General features: G+C 39.5%; 1 protein-coding gene across 2 annotated transcripts; it reads right to left on the bottom strand.

Annotated features, from left to right (window-relative positions):
* Positions 1 to 1,010: 1,010 nt before the first annotated feature.
* CHRNA9 (cholinergic receptor nicotinic alpha 9 subunit) lies at positions 1,011 to 12,144 on the bottom strand. 2 transcript variants are annotated; one of them, XM_072928098.1, is made up of 6 exons: positions 11,789 to 12,144; positions 9,796 to 9,977; positions 6,642 to 6,787; positions 5,653 to 5,807; positions 4,453 to 4,985; positions 1,011 to 3,145 (listed from the first exon to the last, which is right to left on the bottom strand). In XM_072928098.1, exons 3-6 carry the CDS (start codon positions 6,753 to 6,755, stop codon positions 2,601 to 2,603), a joined length of 1,347 nt encoding a protein of 448 aa, XP_072784199.1. In that variant the 5' UTR covers positions 6,756 to 6,787; positions 9,796 to 9,977; positions 11,789 to 12,144; the 3' UTR covers positions 1,011 to 2,600. The 2 variants fall into 2 exon arrangements, with proteins under 2 accessions (XP_072784199.1, XP_002187870.5); XM_002187834.5 differs by lacking the exons at positions 9,796 to 9,977; positions 11,789 to 12,144 and adding an exon at positions 8,887 to 9,283.
* Positions 12,145 to 18,014: the final 5,870 nt, after the last annotated feature.

The raw sequence follows: 18,014 nt of genomic DNA, 5'->3' as shown, positions 1-18,014 counted from the left end.
AGGGTGAAAGAAACACTTGAGAATGTCTGGTGATCCAAAGAAAAAGATAAAAATTTAAAAGCAAATTTAATATTTAATAAGTTTGAATCACGAGAACTATTTTTCAAATCATATTCTTGCAAGGAAGGTATTTCTTATACCCTCATATCTTCACATAAAAAGTATTGTGGAATTGAAAAGCATGATTTCAACATCATCATCCAAGCATGCAGAATACTGAAAGGCACCAGCATGACAGAGGCCCACAATTTACCTATGACTGCAAACTTTCCCTTACACATGGAAAGCCCACAACTGCAGCAGTTTGTTTTGAACAGAGCAACATGGACAAAATCTGAGTTTCTAAGAAAGATATTCTGAATCAGACTAAAGGGCTGTCTAAATCTTGAAGCTACCTCCAGTGGGTGCCACCAGTGGGATGAAGAGCACTGAAGAACATGTAGTCATTAATCATCATGAATCCCTACAATAGTGCTCATCCTTTAAATACTTGGTGACTGTATTTAGAAGCATGCTAATAGATTTTTCTTTTATTTTCCCCTTAAGTCTTGAAGTCCATATAATCTTTTGTCATTCACCAATCCTGTTGCAAAGAGCTCTTCAGCCTTATCACATGTTGTACAGACTCTGCCACACACTGTGTACATTTCATGTACCCTGCTCCTATATTGTAAGGGACTGTGAACAGTCGCTCTTTATGCCACCCATAAGCCTTAAACAAACCCTTGGTCATCAGTTTTCCATGATGAAGACTCACGTTCTAAATATTTTACCCCATCTTTAAATACCTTACTCCCTCAGCTTTACAGACAATAATTTTTTCCACAACAAAGAGCAAACCAGTTTCCTCAAGCAGGCAGTGTAAGTGCCAAACCCTGAACTATGTGGCAAATGGATGCATCAGTTTTTTGCACAGTGAATGAAAATGAACAGCTTGTCTTCTAAAGAGGCTACTCAAATTTACCCTGGTTGAGTGGGAACTGATAATATACAGGGAACACACTTGAGACTTTTTCCACGTACTGAGTTTATTCTTGGCTAGACACCCAGTTTAGCTTTACATTAAAACCTGGACTTAAGGCTTGCATTATGTATGAGAATCCAGATAAGTTTACAGTGTTAATTATTCCACACAAAAGAAAACCTGCCATGCATCATTTACATCATCAAAATAAAAAGAACAATTCTCTTTCTTCTAATAAATTTGGGCATAACAACTGCATCAATTTACCAGTTTAGCTCCTTGCTTTTAAGTTACTGATTCACAGGTATGCTCCTATTGACTGCAACAATTATGAAAATTAGTTTTATCACATGAACTTTTCACTGAGATCCATTACAATGCCATTCTGCCTCTCCCACTGCATCTAGAATATCATGGTTTCAAAGTTCAGGGTGCCTTGCAAAAGCAATTTCTTTGCCATGGGCATGCCCAAGGTACTGGTTTCTCACATCCTCCAGAGCTCTCTCAGTCTGAGAGGGTTAAGAGAAATTAACAGAGAGAAGCAGGGGTTTTGGTTTGGAAAACAAACATTTTCCCATATATATAAGAACTAAGGTGTTGAACAAGGAGTGTTGATTATGGCACTACTTTAAAGAGTCTGTAAATCATGGTTTTATGCTAAGTAATGCACAGAGCAACCTTGGCATTCCTGTAAACTGTTTAAAATTTAAATATTAAAGAGCTTGTAAGAGTGAACAAGGGACACAAAGAGTGACCACTGGCAGGTAAATGCAGTGAGAGAAGACAGAAGTCACAGCCTCCTATTTTAGCAGTCTCAAGTAGCATTTGAAGGCACATCTTGAACAAATGCCCAGGGCAATGAGACATGTAGGAAGGACAGAAGTTCTTCCTATTATTAGGCTCAAGAGAAAGGATTGAAAAGAGGCCCTCTGACTCAGTGGGGAAGAAATCCTGGGAATCTGGCTTACATGAGCCATGGTGACAATACATGGTCTGCAGCAGAAAATTATTAAGAGGAAGATCATATTCAATAAGCTCAACCATATTAGAAGCTAAAGGCACTGCATGTAGAGCCTATGAAATGAGCAGTGATCAGCGAGCCGAAACAAAAACTGTAAGTTATCAAGTCAAGCTAAAACAAAAGAGAAAAAGGCAATGCCATGAAGGGATGGCCTCCAGAAAATATCACCATTTCACAAATACTCTTTTTTTTTTCTTTTATTTTCTTTTTTTTTTTCTTTTTGCCTGGAAGAGAGAAAGGGCTGATCAAATTGCAAGGTGCAGAGATGCAGCTCTGTGAATACACAACTCCCTGCTAGGCTGTCTGCTCCACTGCTGCAATGCTCTGGCCCAGACAGCCTGAAGTCATGGCCCATGGCCACCACCCACCAAGGTGGAACACTGACTGCTTGTCCTGCAACCTTGTCAGCACACCCATACTAAAAGGCAAGGACAGTTTCCAGCAAAGTCCTCAGTTTTCCAATGTCTCAACTCACTGTCACAGCTTACAGAATCAATTTGTTTATTGTTATAGAATGCAAGACAAAGATCTCAAAAGCACCCCTATCACAGAACTCTTCCTAAACAAACTAACATAGAATATTTAGATTTACAAAAGGAACATATTAATTTTCAGTTAAGCAGCTTTCCCAATGATCAGCACACTCATAAAAAACACCATGATAAAGAAAATCCACATGAAAAACCTGTCCATCACTTTTGCAACTTTTTTCCACTCAATCCCTTTGGCCCGGTTAGCTTTATGGTCTCTAACACAATTAGCAATATACTCAATATTTTTAATTAGCATTTTGTAACACGAACAGCAATTAACATTTTCACCATGAACTCCATAACTTTTATTCCAATTTCCATTGAGCTTCTCCTTGAGATTGTAGTCATCATTCCTAGTGGAAAGAGGACTCCTTACCTCTTTGTGCTTCCTCTGACACCCATCATCCCCCTCTAATCTACATTCTTCTTCCTTCTCTCTTTTCGGACTTGTGCAATTTTCACCCACATCATAAACAAAAAAGATTTTTGACATATAGTCCAAAATAACCACCTTGGCCCACTGTGGAACAGGCTTTGCTTCTGAGCCACAATGATGGAGATTCATTATAATGATTGTCAATGCAGTGGAAGCTGTGATCATGGTCATAGTTGCTATGTAGTACTTCCCTAGAACACAAAATAAAATTATATTAAAGATGTTACTCTAATAAAAAAAATAATAACAAGTAACAGTGTGACAACATAGTGTTAAGCATAAATGCAAGTGAAATAAAACTTTAATCACCTTAATTTCTTAGATCAGAATTCACCATTTAAAAACAAAGATAAAAGCCATTAAGATAAAATCTCATACTCATTACTGGCATGTCTTTATCAGATGAGTATGTGACTACTGTATTCGCATGGTAAATATTTGCAAGTTAAAACCTCTGATTATTTTGAAACACATCCATTCAGAAATCAGATCAAAAATGTTTTTCAATAGTCTTGCTCTTTTCATAGTATCTGCAAAATCCCCATGCCAATGGCTTCACATGGCACCTTGGAAATCCCATTTCCTCAAGTATTATGTGTGATGATCAGACTTTGTTTGAGCTATTGATGCACCCACACCAGCAGATCCATGCTTTCACACTCAAACATGTCAGTGAATAGGCAGACTTTGCTGGTGTCCACAACCAGTGTGCTGCCAGCTCTGAGGTCAGAGCACAGAGCTGAACAGAATACAAGCTGTGCTCCTCTGCCCTTGCTTTTGGCAACTGAAGTACACAGCTGAGCATCCAACCAACCTACGCAGAGAGGCAGCTCCCATCCCTGCTCTGCAGCCTCTGCAGGAGAATAACAAAGACACAGGCAGGACATGCCACAGACAAGTGTGACATGAGCTCAGTTTCAAAGGGATTGGAATGGATGGCAAGGGAGAGAGTGGGAATAGAGAAAACAGACTGAGCTAGGTTCCTTTCATTGCACATGAACTTTCCTGAACTCCCAGACATAAATTAAATTTCAGCATAATGAATTCCCAAGACCTATAACCCAATGTTGCAATTGTCAGATATTAAGTCAACTGTGAGTATGCCAGCCAGGCCATCCAACCATCTGGATGTGACAGAAACATATCTTAAAACAGTCTGACCTTCTGCTTATAGCTTTTGATTGTACTTCATGTGTTAGTTCTAAAATTGTTTTCCATTACTAGCTTTATCTCAAGATGTGATAGCATAATTCAAAATATCTAACTGTATTTAATAAATATAAAACAGCTAGTTAATGTATAACTTAAAATAAACACAAATAACTTCTAAAAACTGCAGCATACCTATACAGATTCCACACATATTTTAAGTATTTTACTATGTTTCAAAAATGTAGAGAATTTATCTTCCCGGAAATCATAAATTACTTGAAGATTCCCTGACATACAGCCCTGCTATTAATAAGTCATGCTTAAAGACAAAATGTGTAAAGCTCACCTATCAAAGGTACATTTTCAGATGGGGGCATGATCTCTGCAACCATCAGCTGGAACACAGTCAGAGCAAGAAGAACTGTAACACCCAGAGACACTTTCTCACCAGAGTCTGCAGGGAGATAGAATCCCAGTGGGGCCAGGAAAGAGATCAAAATGCAGGGAAGCAACAGATTAAATATGTAGAAAGAGGACTTCCTTTTCAAAATTAGCGTGAAGGTCACATCTGGATAAGGCTCAGAGCAGCAGCCATAAGTGATAACATTCTTAACTGCTGGCATACCATGAATCTCCCATTCCACATCTTCTATGAAGTCAGAGAGGTCACCACTATCAAGAGAATTGATGAGGTCCACCTGATTACCATTATAGGTCCAGGACCCAAAGGTAAGGTTGCACTGCTGGCTGTCAAAAGGAAAATATGACACATCCACTACACAAGAGCTCTTTGTGATAGCAGGTGCATCCCAAGTGATTTTTCCATCATATCTCAGCACTACGTTTGTATTTACTGGTTCTGAAAAGTCATCATCAGCCCTAAAAGACAGAAAAATGGCAATCAGGATTGACAGACAAAAACTTAAGGGTGAGGGCCAGAGAAGGTGGGCAATGGGGAAGACCCTCCTTTCATACCATTAAAAGCGTGCTTCTGAAATCATATTTACACTGACTTGTAGTAGGAACTTACTATTAACCATTATTTATAGGTATGAATGCCCATGAATGCCAAACAACAGTGCTGCTAAATTATGTTGTATTTGTTGGCCATAGCTCCTTCAAAATTGCCTTCAAACAGAACACAGTAGGATAAGAGTCCATTAAAAGACGAAAACAGTCTGCAGGTCATTATTGGCCTGGCAGAGCAGACAAGGAGTGCAGCCTTTATGTATCATCTTTTTGTGGACAATCTTCCAGAGTTCTCTAGGAGTCTCAGCAGAAAGCATCTCAGACAGCCAGGGTATCAATTTCCAGTGCAGAGAAATTCAGAAAATCTTTGTTGTGTAGCATAATTTTCAGATCTTGTCTATTGCAAAATTTGCTTTATTGCAAAATATTTAGATTATCAACAACAAATGTTAAGACAACAAACATACCCCTTCCTAAGGTAAGGTAGAGATGAAAGTTCAGACTCTGTAGACCAGTTACTCCTTTAACCCTATCCCTCCCTCAGATATGCAAGCTGATTTTCTCCAGCCACACTCACTTGTTATATAGGACAATATCTGGTCTCCAAACCAAATTGCTTGGAATCCTGATAGAATCCAACCCATCATATTTATCTTTGTCCCATCTGAGGTATGCATCATACCAGCTTTGTCGAATCCATAAGTAAGCTGACAAAATTTGGTTCCTTTCATCCTGCATAAAAATATAGAAATATTTCTAGCTGAAGGTGACAAAATCACATCTTAGACACAGACAGCATTTGTGATATGGCTTTGATGTAGTGCTCAAAACAGGCCAGAATACAAACAGGCCACAAAATAATTCTCAGACAGTCATCTAGGCCCATACACTGTACACTGGTTTGGACTTTCACTTGTGCAAACCTTCATCTCTCAGCACCTTCCCTAGTTTTAATCTCAGTATCTAATGCTCCCAGCTCTTCCTAATTTCCTTTTGCAAGCCTCAGAACAGCAAATAGCTAACAGATCCAGGCTAAGAAATTCTTTGAGAGCTTGGTGAGGCCTTGAAATTATAATTCAGAAGTTACAAAAATAATCTTTCCTTCTCCTACCAGACACATTTTCTTTTGCCTTAAAAGTGTATCTAAAAAAACATGTTTATAAAAATTACTGGAGGCTAATTTTAGGGATTTTACATAGAAATTAATTGCAGCTTAGAAAAAGCATTTGCTGTATTTAAAACTCAACAAAAGTTGCCTAGAGGGTGTGATACCAACACCTAACTACATAAGATGTCTTAAAAATTCAGCAGCTCTAAGTTTCCACACTTAAAATGAAAGCCTTAAATGATGCAACCAGAGAAGAATGTACAAAAACTGGAGGACACATCCCCAATCCCTCAGGGCACCCCCTCTTCTTTGCTTGTGAGGAAGCATTTCTGAGGTCATCACCACAAAATGAAGGCTGCTTTTCCTACTCCAAACAAAAGGCTTACATCCAAACAAAAGGCTTACATCTAGTATATCCCTGTACATTTTTAGAAAAACAGAACTCTACTTTTACTCACCATGTCTTTAATTTGGGACAATGTGATCTGAAGGGTGACATTCAGTACTTTATCTGTGTCTTCCACTGGTCTCAGAGCATTGGAGTAGTCTTCAAACAGTTCATTAAACAGCATGTGAGCATATTTTCCTTTGGCTGATTCTACAGCTAGAAAACATGGACTTGTTCAGTACATTAGATTAAGCACTGAGCAGCATCAGAAAACACCTTCTTTCTACTGCTTCAAGCAGTATTTGCTATAACCATATTTATCATTCATATATGGTAGAATATCATTAGTTCAGATACAGAAGAGTGCCTGATGAAGTTATTCAAATAAAGACAGCATTCACCTGGAGCAAGTGAAGAGCTAACTGAAGCTTTTCACACCCACTGAAAAACTCTGTATAGAGCGATTCCTACATTTTTTGAAAGTAAATATAATTACTTTTATTTTACCAATGACTTTCCAATGACTTCCAGTCAGCAAGGTCTGAAATTACACTTACAGGCTAATGGCTTTTGGCATGTCTCCAAAAGCAGCACTGGTAAGATTCCTGCTACTTCCAGAATTTAGTCTTTTTCTTTTTAAAATACCACCTGTGAAATATCTGAACTGCTTTTCTTCACAAGCTGGCAATTGCTTAATATGTGAATACATCTGTACACCAACATCTTTTCCAAACCATGTATTTGGTGATGTTTCTTGCTATCCAAACTTAGATACTAAAGATAATTTACAGGAACTTGAGGTTTTAAATTACACTTTTGCTGTTTCATAGTGTTTTGTACATCACAGTTTCTCCAGGCAGCCTCTTTACATAGATACACAAATTTCTGCAAGCAATGGGCAAGGACAACAGGACCACTCTGTTACAACCCACCCCTGAAGTTGGAGTAACTGAGGTTCTTCTTAAATGATCCCTTGGGATGGATAAGAGTGAAACAACACTGAATTAGGAGTTATGTATAAATACCCATATTTATGAATGGCTGGTTTATTTTAGAACTATTTAATGCAAATAGTGGTGTCACTGAAACTACAGGGAAAACAGAAACTCTCCATCAATATCTTTTCCATGTTAGAGAATTAGGCATTACTTTATTCTGGGCGGGATTTTATTCTGAGCAGGATATGCAGTAGAAATTATTTCATCCACACATGCCCGGGTTGTGCAGTGGAAATCAGTCCATCCTACATGGTTCTTTACCAGACTTTTCACTTATTTATACATAAAAACCCAAAAGAAATTCACGTTCACTCTTTTTAAATTACACAATTCTTAATGTTCAATCTTCTATTGGTAATCGATCCCTTCGCCTTTGATACTAGTTCGGACCTCATTCCTTGGTTCTCTTATCAACCTTTTCCCAGACCAAGCGTCTCCGGAGGAGTAATGCCCGTAAATGTTCTGGCTACTCCCCGTCTCTAGATGTTAAACTCATCAGACCTCTCTCGGTGAACATTCTTTTGATGACAAACTTCAATTCCCCTACCCCCGGTCAAAGGAGAGGAAACCCCTGACTAAAGTTACAAAATATAATGGTAAAGTTTCATCAATTCCAGCAATGGGAAAGAGGTACGTAGTCGTATCGGTTATTATCTATAGAAATGAAATTATATAAAAGTATAAAGATTACACTTAAGAAAATACAGAAGAAAGAAAAAGAAAGAAAGGATAAGAGTAGATAATGGAGAGGACCGATATCACTATACACGATAAAATGTATTAGCTGGTCTCACATGATCCGCTTTTTATCGGTCTTCTCCCTTATCTGGTTCAAAGCCCAGCTTGCTGCTAAACAAAGGTTAATTTGTCCTGGTGATGGGCTTAGCCTTCCTCCCCTTCGGCTGTGGGGTGAAATCGGCCTCATCAGAGCACCCGCTGCTTTTGCAAATGGCCAATTGCTCGAGTCATTATCACTTCAGCGCTCCAGTCTCTCACACGCTGGCAAGACTCGCGGCAAGTGCCAGGTGGCAATTTGTAGGGAACAAGTGCTTTGGAGTGCATCTCTGGTGATTCACACCCACTTCCTGCACTAATTAAGAGTTCAAAGCAAACCTTCCTGACTAAAAAGATATCCCATCAAATCCAAACTTCCCGAAGAGCACTGCAATTCTGGTCGTGCATGATAATTTTGTCTATGCATCAGTGAGACAAAGTTAAAATAAACAGATTAAACAGCTGGGGTACCTCAGGTCACAAGATCACATCAGAATACAATAAACTTCAGTGCAACATTTAACTAGCAAGCAGTATTCTCACCTTTGATTATCACTGCTGTGAACAGCAACCACAGAGAGAAGTAAAAGGAGGAGAGGCTCCTCATCTTCATTTCTGGACCTTAAATAAAACTGTTTACCCAAGGGCACAGAAGTGTTTACCACCATCCAAAACTATCCAAAAAAGTAAATCAAGTTGTACAGCAGCATGAAGGTGCAGTTCTAGCAGCAGCTCACTCGTCCCTCAGCAGCTGTCAGAGCTCTGCAGCGACCCTGGGCTCAGTCCCTGCCGCCGCCTGGGGCTCTGCTCAGCCTTCCCTCTCGGTAACCCGAGCGCTGCCTGCTCTCAAGCTAACCAACAGATTGGGTATCAGTGCAAAAATAGTATTCCATTGCAGTTTTACTATAAATGCAAGATTTCGTCCAATTTATGACAAATCCTTTTATTGTTCTCTGGAGGGCTTTGTTTTACTGCACTTATATTCTGCAATAGCCCGCTCAGAACCAGTTCTGTGGAATGTGTGGACCTTCACAAAAAAAGTGATCTGACTCAGTATTTGAATAGGAATAGCAACACTGTACATCACACATCCAATAACAAACAGAAAAAAAATCCCAATACCCATGGCCACTTCCATGCTGATAAACCAGGTTTTCATTACCAATGTGCTGCTGCATGGAAAAATTGCACCGAAGTCAGAAAACACATTTAATATTTGCAGTAGCCCAATATCACTGTGCAAACAAGAACTTCAGCAGATCTAGGCAACTTGAAGACCAGTACTCAACGCCGTAAATCAAGAGCAAAACTGGACTTTGCAGGTAAAATGCCATTTCCCTTATACAGTACAATTTTTCACAGGTAAACTTGTTTAAAAAATTACAGTTACTGGACCACACTTACATTTAGCCAAAAGAGTTTCAGGAGAAAAATATTAATATGCAACAATACCTGGCCTTTCATCTCACTCTGATGGTCAGAACTTCAATACCTCTGTCTATATTACTCATGTTATCAAGTTATCTTCCTAGTACCACAGACATTTTCTTTCAATTTTCTCAGACAAGAGATTACTTCTTCCTCTCCTCAGTCCAATCCATCCTTCCTGATACACTGAAGTCCATTCTGCCATCCTTTTAGAACAGATAATAGAAAACAGTCACTAAAACAGAAAGTGAAAATATAGAATGAGCTACCAGGGAAAAAAAATGGTCCAGAATAGTCCTGATCCACAGAGGACATGAGATATTGTTGCTTTACTCCTACACAGTCTTTTGGCTAGAAGAAAAGTTATCCCTCCATACACATAATTTCTACACAGCAGCACTACAAGCAGTCACTGGCTACTGTTTGGCTTTTGTGGGATTTATAAATCAATTACATTTATGGCCAGGTTTACTAGGTAAGCAATAAATAATTTTGGTCAAAGCTCCTGTAATAAAATCCATCTCTGTCATTTCATTTGCTGAATTGTCAAAGGAGTAAAAAAAGTAGAAAACTGTTTAGAAGTCAAAAAGGTCAGAACAGCCCTTAGGCAGTATGTAATAACTTGGATTCTCTGTGGGATGAAGGTATATGATGCTAGAGACATCAAATGTTGTGGACAGAAGGTGAAAGATTTTTTGATACAGTCAGATAAGTGCATTCTCAGGGGATAATTTTAGTCTACAATAAATTGTCATTCTGTCAGCAAGGAGCTACTGCATAACATCTCTTGCTCAAATCACAAGAGTGATGCTTTAAGAGAGTTGCTATAAACACTCCTGGAACCAGGACTAGCTTGCTCTGCCACAGGTTTGAGACAACCGTGTGACCTGTTACGTCAGCAGTACATACACGTCAAGCAGTGTGGAGTGATTTCTTAAATTAAACATAGACAGGTAAAGGTGAGCACACATATATATTAGACGTGTTTGTTACGTTTGAGACACTGCATTGATTGCACAGTGCTTGCAAAAGTAAAGTAAAATACCTCCAAAAGACTTTTAAATATTGAAGACACACGAAATTTAACTATGTTATTATGACAGACCATTTGACTTCTTTATGTTTGTTCACAAGATATCTGTGTGAAAAATGCCAATCACTTGGTTTTTAAAATTTGTAAAAGTTTAATAATAATAAAATTATTATAAAAATAGTAATACAATTAGAGTAATAAAATTTAGAGTTAGGACAATTACAAGACAATAAAAAGCAAAGAATTCTCGGACACTAAGTCACGAGAAGCATCCCTTGTGAACAAAGGAATAACCTTAAAAGCAATTGCCTGTTGCATATTCATGTATCCTTCATGGTTATGCATTCGTTCTATTTAAAACAAGAAACGCTGTCTGTTGCATGTCAACTATTTCCTTTAATCCCCACTTTGTCTTCGAGTCTGAGCAAGGCCTGAAGAAATTAGCTTCTTCTGATAAGAAAACCATAAATTCCTCTTTTTCTGGAAGATTTAGGTATTCCTCGAAGCAAGTATCTCATTCCTAAAAAAAACCCCTTCACATAGCAGAGTTTCTATTTTAACATTATGTTGGAACATAAAACTATATTTAACACACTACTTAAGAGAATTAATACAGCATAACTTTCTAACATTACACATAAAATATTCATTGTAACATTTGCGAAATGCCAATCATAAAATATGCATTTTACACATCTGATTTGTGTTTTTAATCAAAATATTCCCTAATGTATATATTTTGTACGAATGCTGAGCATTAACATTAATTTATCATTGATCTGAGAGATTCTTCTACAAACCCACACTTCCTCAGAACATAGTTTTTAACTTTTGGCATGATCTAAGGTAATATCAGCCCCAGAACAAACATCCCATTTAACTTTTGAATGAAGCTTAACATTTACAATTAAAGAGTTGTCTTTCTTTATAGTAAAAAGTTCTGCTACCAAATCAGAAATCAATACAAGATACGACGCGGCTTACAGAGATATTTAAGAAGAGTCACGGGTGTTTGGAAGCTGGAATGAAGGCATTAACCACTGCCAGAAGGAGAGTCCGTCGCAGCAGGATTCCCAGGGATGCTGCCGCAGTCCCCCTGCCAGCAGGTGTCCCTGTCACCCAGCTACTGATCCCGCCGGGGAGACGAGGCGCTTATCACGCGAAAATCACACCGCGTTACAGCCTGCTTCCATCCTTTCAAAGGTTCTTTGCCTTGCATTTGATGTAAGTCACAGTGAGGCGAGATGTTCTTTCAGAGAGAAAGACAAGCAGCAGGAGCAAACCCGCTGGAACCGGGGTCTTTCCGGCCTGCTGGGCCGGGGGCGGCAGAGCTGAGCCAGCCCCGGGAGGTTCGGAGCGGCCAATTCCAGCCAGGAATGAATTCATCAGCTGGGAGCCACTGCGAAAGCTCGGCCCGAGCACGGGCTGCTTCTGCTGATGGGGAGTGCTTGAGGCCCGTGGCACGATATCCAACCCTGCTCCCACGTATTTTGTTCAAACGTTTGACTTCGTGGGAATGAGTCTGGGCTGTTAATAGAGATTTTAGCACTCAGTGGGACAAGAGTGGACCATTCATTGGTGCACTGAGCTTGTACATCACTCCCATAACACATGAGTTTTTATCCTTCTAGACACACATATACTGTTATGTAGACATCATCAAAAATGTAAATAGGACAGAGAGATGATACAGATCTCTTTCATATTAAAACTTACAAAGTTAGACGTTTCTCTTAGCCAAACTATAAGCAATGTAGGTAAGTATAAAAACATGTTTAATATTTTGTTCTTTCAATCCCTTTTCTCCTGCATAAAAAAAATAACTTGCTCTTGAGCCTAAGGTTTTGATATTTTCAGAATTTTAAAATTAATTCTTACCCTTTTTTGCATAAAAACCATTAAGAGTTTTCAAGCCTCAACTGGAAAAGAGTTTTCTGCCTCCAACTGCAGATACTGTACTATCACAGGCCTCAAGGCTGTCTGTACCATTTATAATCCATCCCTTCATCAAAGAACAATAAAGAAGAACAGATTGGTTTCTAAGCACAGTTTGTAAGAAATGTCTCACAGTCTGCTTCTACTTGCCTTCCTGCCAATTTTTTCCCACAGAAGCTGTTGCATTCACTTTCTTCACAGCATTTGCTGCTGAATATTATCTTGTGATAGGGTCACACAGCACACTAACTGTTCAGAGTCAGACTTCTCTCCTTAGACTTACTGGTCTTAACAGCATGGGTAACAACAGCTCTGGAGAACTCAGCACTTCATTTAGATGCTACATTTTTCTCTCCACCTCATGTTTTCTCACCCACCTACTGCCTCCTTCTTCCTTCTCTCTAAAAATCCCCTACCACTCGAAACCAACATACTCATTCATATTTTCTTCCACCCTGCTGTACACACAGAAGATAGGAAATACATTAGGAGAGTTCACAATTCTAGCTCATGAGATAATGTAGAATATTAGCCACATTTTCCAGAGGTGGGAAATCCTCATTTGAATGTTACCGTTCTGGGGTTTTCTGAATATCAATTTTTTTGTGTGCACTTAGACAGGTAGCTCTGCCAACCACCTTCCAGACCCTGAAGAGAAACTTTCTGAACCTAGAAGTCTGGTATTACTTGATATATCTAATATGGAGCAGGTTACCCCTTTTCCACAATGCATACAAGCTCATTAGTATTTTGTCCATCAGTATCTGGCAGGGTTAAGGACAAAGCTAGTTTATAATCTTAGGTATCAGAAAGCTATTTTATACATAGCTCTTTGTCATTGGGATAATTTCCAGCTTTGTAGTATGCCTTTGAATGGCCAGTTGCAGAATCTGTGCTCTGCACAAAGGCAACCTCTGGGTCTAGACACAAATCACAAGTTTGCTCTGATAGGCAGCCTGATGCTCCAAACCAAGCTGAATTAGAGAAAAAAATTCTGTGCTGTTCTACAACATAGAAAATGTCTACAATTGTCCTGACAGACTTGAGCATCTTCCTCCTGATGATCACTCTTGAGCCACGGAAGGCAGCACACTACCTCAGCTTTTGAAGTAGAGGGAAGTCTCCCAGCTCCCACTGCAGGCTGAAGAGAGCTCTAGGTGCCCCAGCTTGTATGCACATCACAAAAAAACCCAGACATTAAACCGGTGTCTGAAGAGGTGAGTCTGAAAGGCAGCAGTTTAGACACTAACTCAAAACTAAAGTTTCGCCCTCTCCAAAATTGAGAGATTGATAGGAACACCCCTTTCAAACACTACCAAAACCCATAATGACCACAGGAGTACCTGCATGGAGGGTTTAGCATTTCCTGAAAACATATGCTTTCCTGGTAAACTCACATCCACCTTGCAATACACAATATGGCACAACTACATGGGGAAGTACACAATTCTAGATTACCACAGTGCATTCAGGCCCTAACAAACCTCCCTATGGGATAAAGCAAGCAGCAACTACTAATCTCTGAGGGAAGAGAACTTTTGATAAATCATGGGTTTAGCTATTGAAACATCTTGTGGTACTCGGGCACTGACATTATTTAAAATGTCCTAGCATGAACACACCTACATTATGCTATGGTTTAAGCAAAAATACTTCCTCTTGAGCAAAACATTGTAGTAAACCTGCTGAATTATTCAAACTCTGCAGCTACACCTCATTCTGGCACAAGAGAGTAATTTATATCTTGGGAACAAAGCGCCACCATTTCAGCTGAAGACAGCATCCCTTTTCTGAAGTATCTGTAAGCACAGTGGCTAGTTAAGAAAGGCTGTATTCATACTGTCAATTTTCCTCTGCAAAATTCCAAGCAATTGTGCAAAAAAACATTATATTGTTTTATTCTTTTCAACCCATAACAAATGTATTGAAATGAAATACTTCCAGGGGAAAATCAGCACCAAGGAACATCTTTTCTTTGGCTGAGTGAGCTGAAAAAGCTGATTTTGCCAATAAAGACATAGGATTCACCATCTAAAAATGTTGGCCTACAACACTGACCTGAATCTTACAGGCTTAAGTAGCTGATATTTTTCAAGTACTGTGGAAGGTGCACAGAATATTCTTAGCTGGAGGGGACCCACAAGGTGATATGAGGTATAAAAGCTGTTAAGGCAAAAAAAAAAGTGTTTTGACATTAAATAACTACTATAACCACATGTCATATCTGATTGGTTTGTGTGCTTTGGAAAACATTTGCTCCTTGCTTGCCAACAATTGGCAGGGGGCTATGAAGTATCTTTGCCAATTGTTCAGCTGCCTTTAGCTTAAGGAAGTGCATTTTATTCTGAAAGAGAAACAAAATGCTGGACAAAATGCAAGAGGGACTAGTGCAGTTTATAGCTAACAGAGCTGTGAGACATCAGACTATCCTACAATCATCCTGCAGTTATTGCAGCTTTTGGCAAGTGTATATAAAACTACAAGAACCAGTTCCTCAAACTAGTAACAAAGAGTTAGTATAAGAGCATTCCTAGAACACAAAACAATTTTAATAAATTCCATACTGGCTTTAGTCCTGGGCTCTAACAAAAGGAGCGTATTACAATGCCACATGAGACAGCTGTTTCTTATCCAATGACTGAGGTAAGGTCTACACCGGAGCCTGATGCATAATTGATTTGTTCTTGGTGGGAAGCTATACATAAAGAAAAAAGCCTGGGACTTACGGTACACATTGTTCTGTAATTCTTCTCTTCTGCCAGTATTTCAAGGCAATACAGGTATCTGGTATGGTTAAGCAGCACGTTGCAGTGAATACACAGGCAACCTCAGAGAGCAGGACAGCAACACATGACATCTCACTGGAAGAGATGGTTCAGTGAGCAATTGGTGCCTTTGGTACTAAGCTAATGCTTCTAGCCAAGCTTGCATCACAACCTGTCAACATTCACTGATCTTGACTGAAAAACATTGCTTTTCCTTTCGATATCTTAAAATACTTGTACTTTCAAATTCTATACAGTTTCAAAGCCTGCAACATTAGAAATTACAAACCTCCTGAGGAAGAATAAATTAAGTATATGAAAGGAAACACCTTCAACAGAAAGCACGAGCAGGGAAAGCAGAGCACTGGTATGCTGTGCCCAGCATGCTGCTACTACAGCTGCTGAATGTCAGTGTCCTCCTTGCTACAGGGAGGAATGATCAAGTGTCTTCAATGTACAGGTAACATCACAACTGATGGATACACATATCTGACAGCAAGTAGAAGGAAGAAGTCAAGGTGATAAAGATGTCTGAGTAGATATGTGAAAGGCACTTTGAGGATGTTTCAAGTAGTAAATCAATGGAATCCCTTAGTTTACAAGGGTTCTCTTTTCCTAGCTACATTTCATCCAGGTACTGGTTACAGACAAGAAACAAATATGAGAGACAAAATTTCTTGCCTTAGTAGTCTCAAAAATTCTTCTCAGCACTTTTTATAGCACAAATAATTTTCCATATAACCACTGTAAAGAAAACCCTAAGAGGTTTAAAGTCATTTGACTATTTATTCTCCATGTATAAAAATATATATGTATGGACATGTGTGTGTGTGTGTGTGTGTGTGTGTGTGTGTGTGTGTGTGTGTGTGTGTGTGTGTGTGTGTGTGTATATATATGCTGGGGAACTAATGAATCAAGAGCAGCCCCATACAAAAACCATTTGGGGGTGCTGTGGGTGAGAGGCTGGACATGACCCAGCCATGGCACTCACAGCCCAGAGAGCCAAACGTGTCCTGGGCTGCACCCAGAGCCCCGTGGGCAGCAGGGGAGGGAGGGGATTCTGTCCCTCTGCTCTGCTGAGAGCCCACCTGCAGTGCTGCAGCCAGCTCTGGAGTATCAGCACAGGAAGGACAGCGACCTGTCAGAGGAGGGCCACCAAGTTGATTAGAGGGATGGAGCACCTTTGCTATGAGGAAAGGCTAAAGATTTGGGTTGTTCAGCCTGGAAAAGAGAAGGCTTAGCAGTGACCTAATTGTGTCCTTCCAGTACCTGGATGGAGCCTAAAAGAAAGATGGAGAGAGATTTTTTACAGGAGCATGTAGTGGCAGGACAATGTGAAATGGATCCAACTAAAAGACAGCAGGTTTAGATTAGATATTAGGATTTCTTTTTTTTTTTTTTAGAGAGAGTCGTAAGGTACTCCCAGAGTTTTCCCAGAAAAGTTGTGTGACGTTCCCCCCCTCATACAGCCCTCTGAATTATCAGGCTAGCCCAGAGATCCGAGGCTTTGAGGGGAGGAATATCAGGAGATGGTAAAGATTTCCAAAGGAGGCTCTTACCCCAAGATAAATTGGTTCATCTCTCTTTATTCTGTGTTGTCCTTGTGGAGAGCGGGGCAAAAGAGGATGAATAGGAAATGTCAGGGGTCTGTATAGACTTTGGACAGGGTGGGCTTCTCTGGCTGTCTGCCAGCCCCATTGGGGCAGGAAGGAGGGGTCCAGGGTTATCTGATCAGAGTCACAGGGTCCCAGGGAAGGGGGCACAGAGTGCCCATGAGCTCACTCTAACAGTTGTGGATGCCCCATTCCTGGAGGTATTCAAGGCCAGGCTGGATGGAGCTCTGAGTAACTTTGTCAAGTTAATAAAGGTTAATAAAGGTAACTTGGTCAAGTTAATAAAGGGAGACTGGAACTGGATGGTCTTGAAGATATCAACACAAAAAGTTCTGTGATTCTATTACTTCCCCTTCTTTATTCTTGAAGAGTCTAACTACTTAAATTAATAATTATAAATTCTAGAAATTTTAAGAGTTTGAGTTTCCACATGAATGATTCACGGGTATCTGCACATAATACAGTGAAATCCCACAGCAGAGAGTCATCAGCAATACAAGACTGTCTTGGTTTGAAAAGACAGGTATCTGTTAAGGAAGGTAGGAGCTTCTCTTGAAATGGAAAATGTAAACCCTCTCTTTCTGAATTATTATAATTTTGAAATTAAGGGGCTCTCAGGCAAAGATATGGGAATAGAAATAACAGGTTTTTATTAGGAAAATTAAAATAAAAATGCAGTAATACAAAACCTGACACCCTGTTGGTAGCAGTCTGATTAAATGGTGGCTGCAGTCTTTTTGGAGTGGCAGATGTAGTTTTGTTGAAGAAGTGATATTGTAGTTTTCTTCTGAAGTTCTAGTGGTGGTGTAGATGGACCTGGTCTTGTTCTGGGAATTCATTGGAAATTTTAAATTTTAGACTTTTATCCAGGTAGGAATGCTTGACTCTTCTTGAGTG

This window comes from Taeniopygia guttata, chromosome 4 (assembly GCF_048771995.1).
Source record: "Taeniopygia guttata chromosome 4, bTaeGut7.mat, whole genome shotgun sequence".
Classification (NCBI taxonomy): domain Eukaryota; kingdom Metazoa; phylum Chordata; class Aves; order Passeriformes; family Estrildidae; genus Taeniopygia; species Taeniopygia guttata.
The sequence above is the reverse complement of the archived record's forward strand: the minus strand, read 5'-3'. Positions and strand labels throughout refer to the sequence as shown.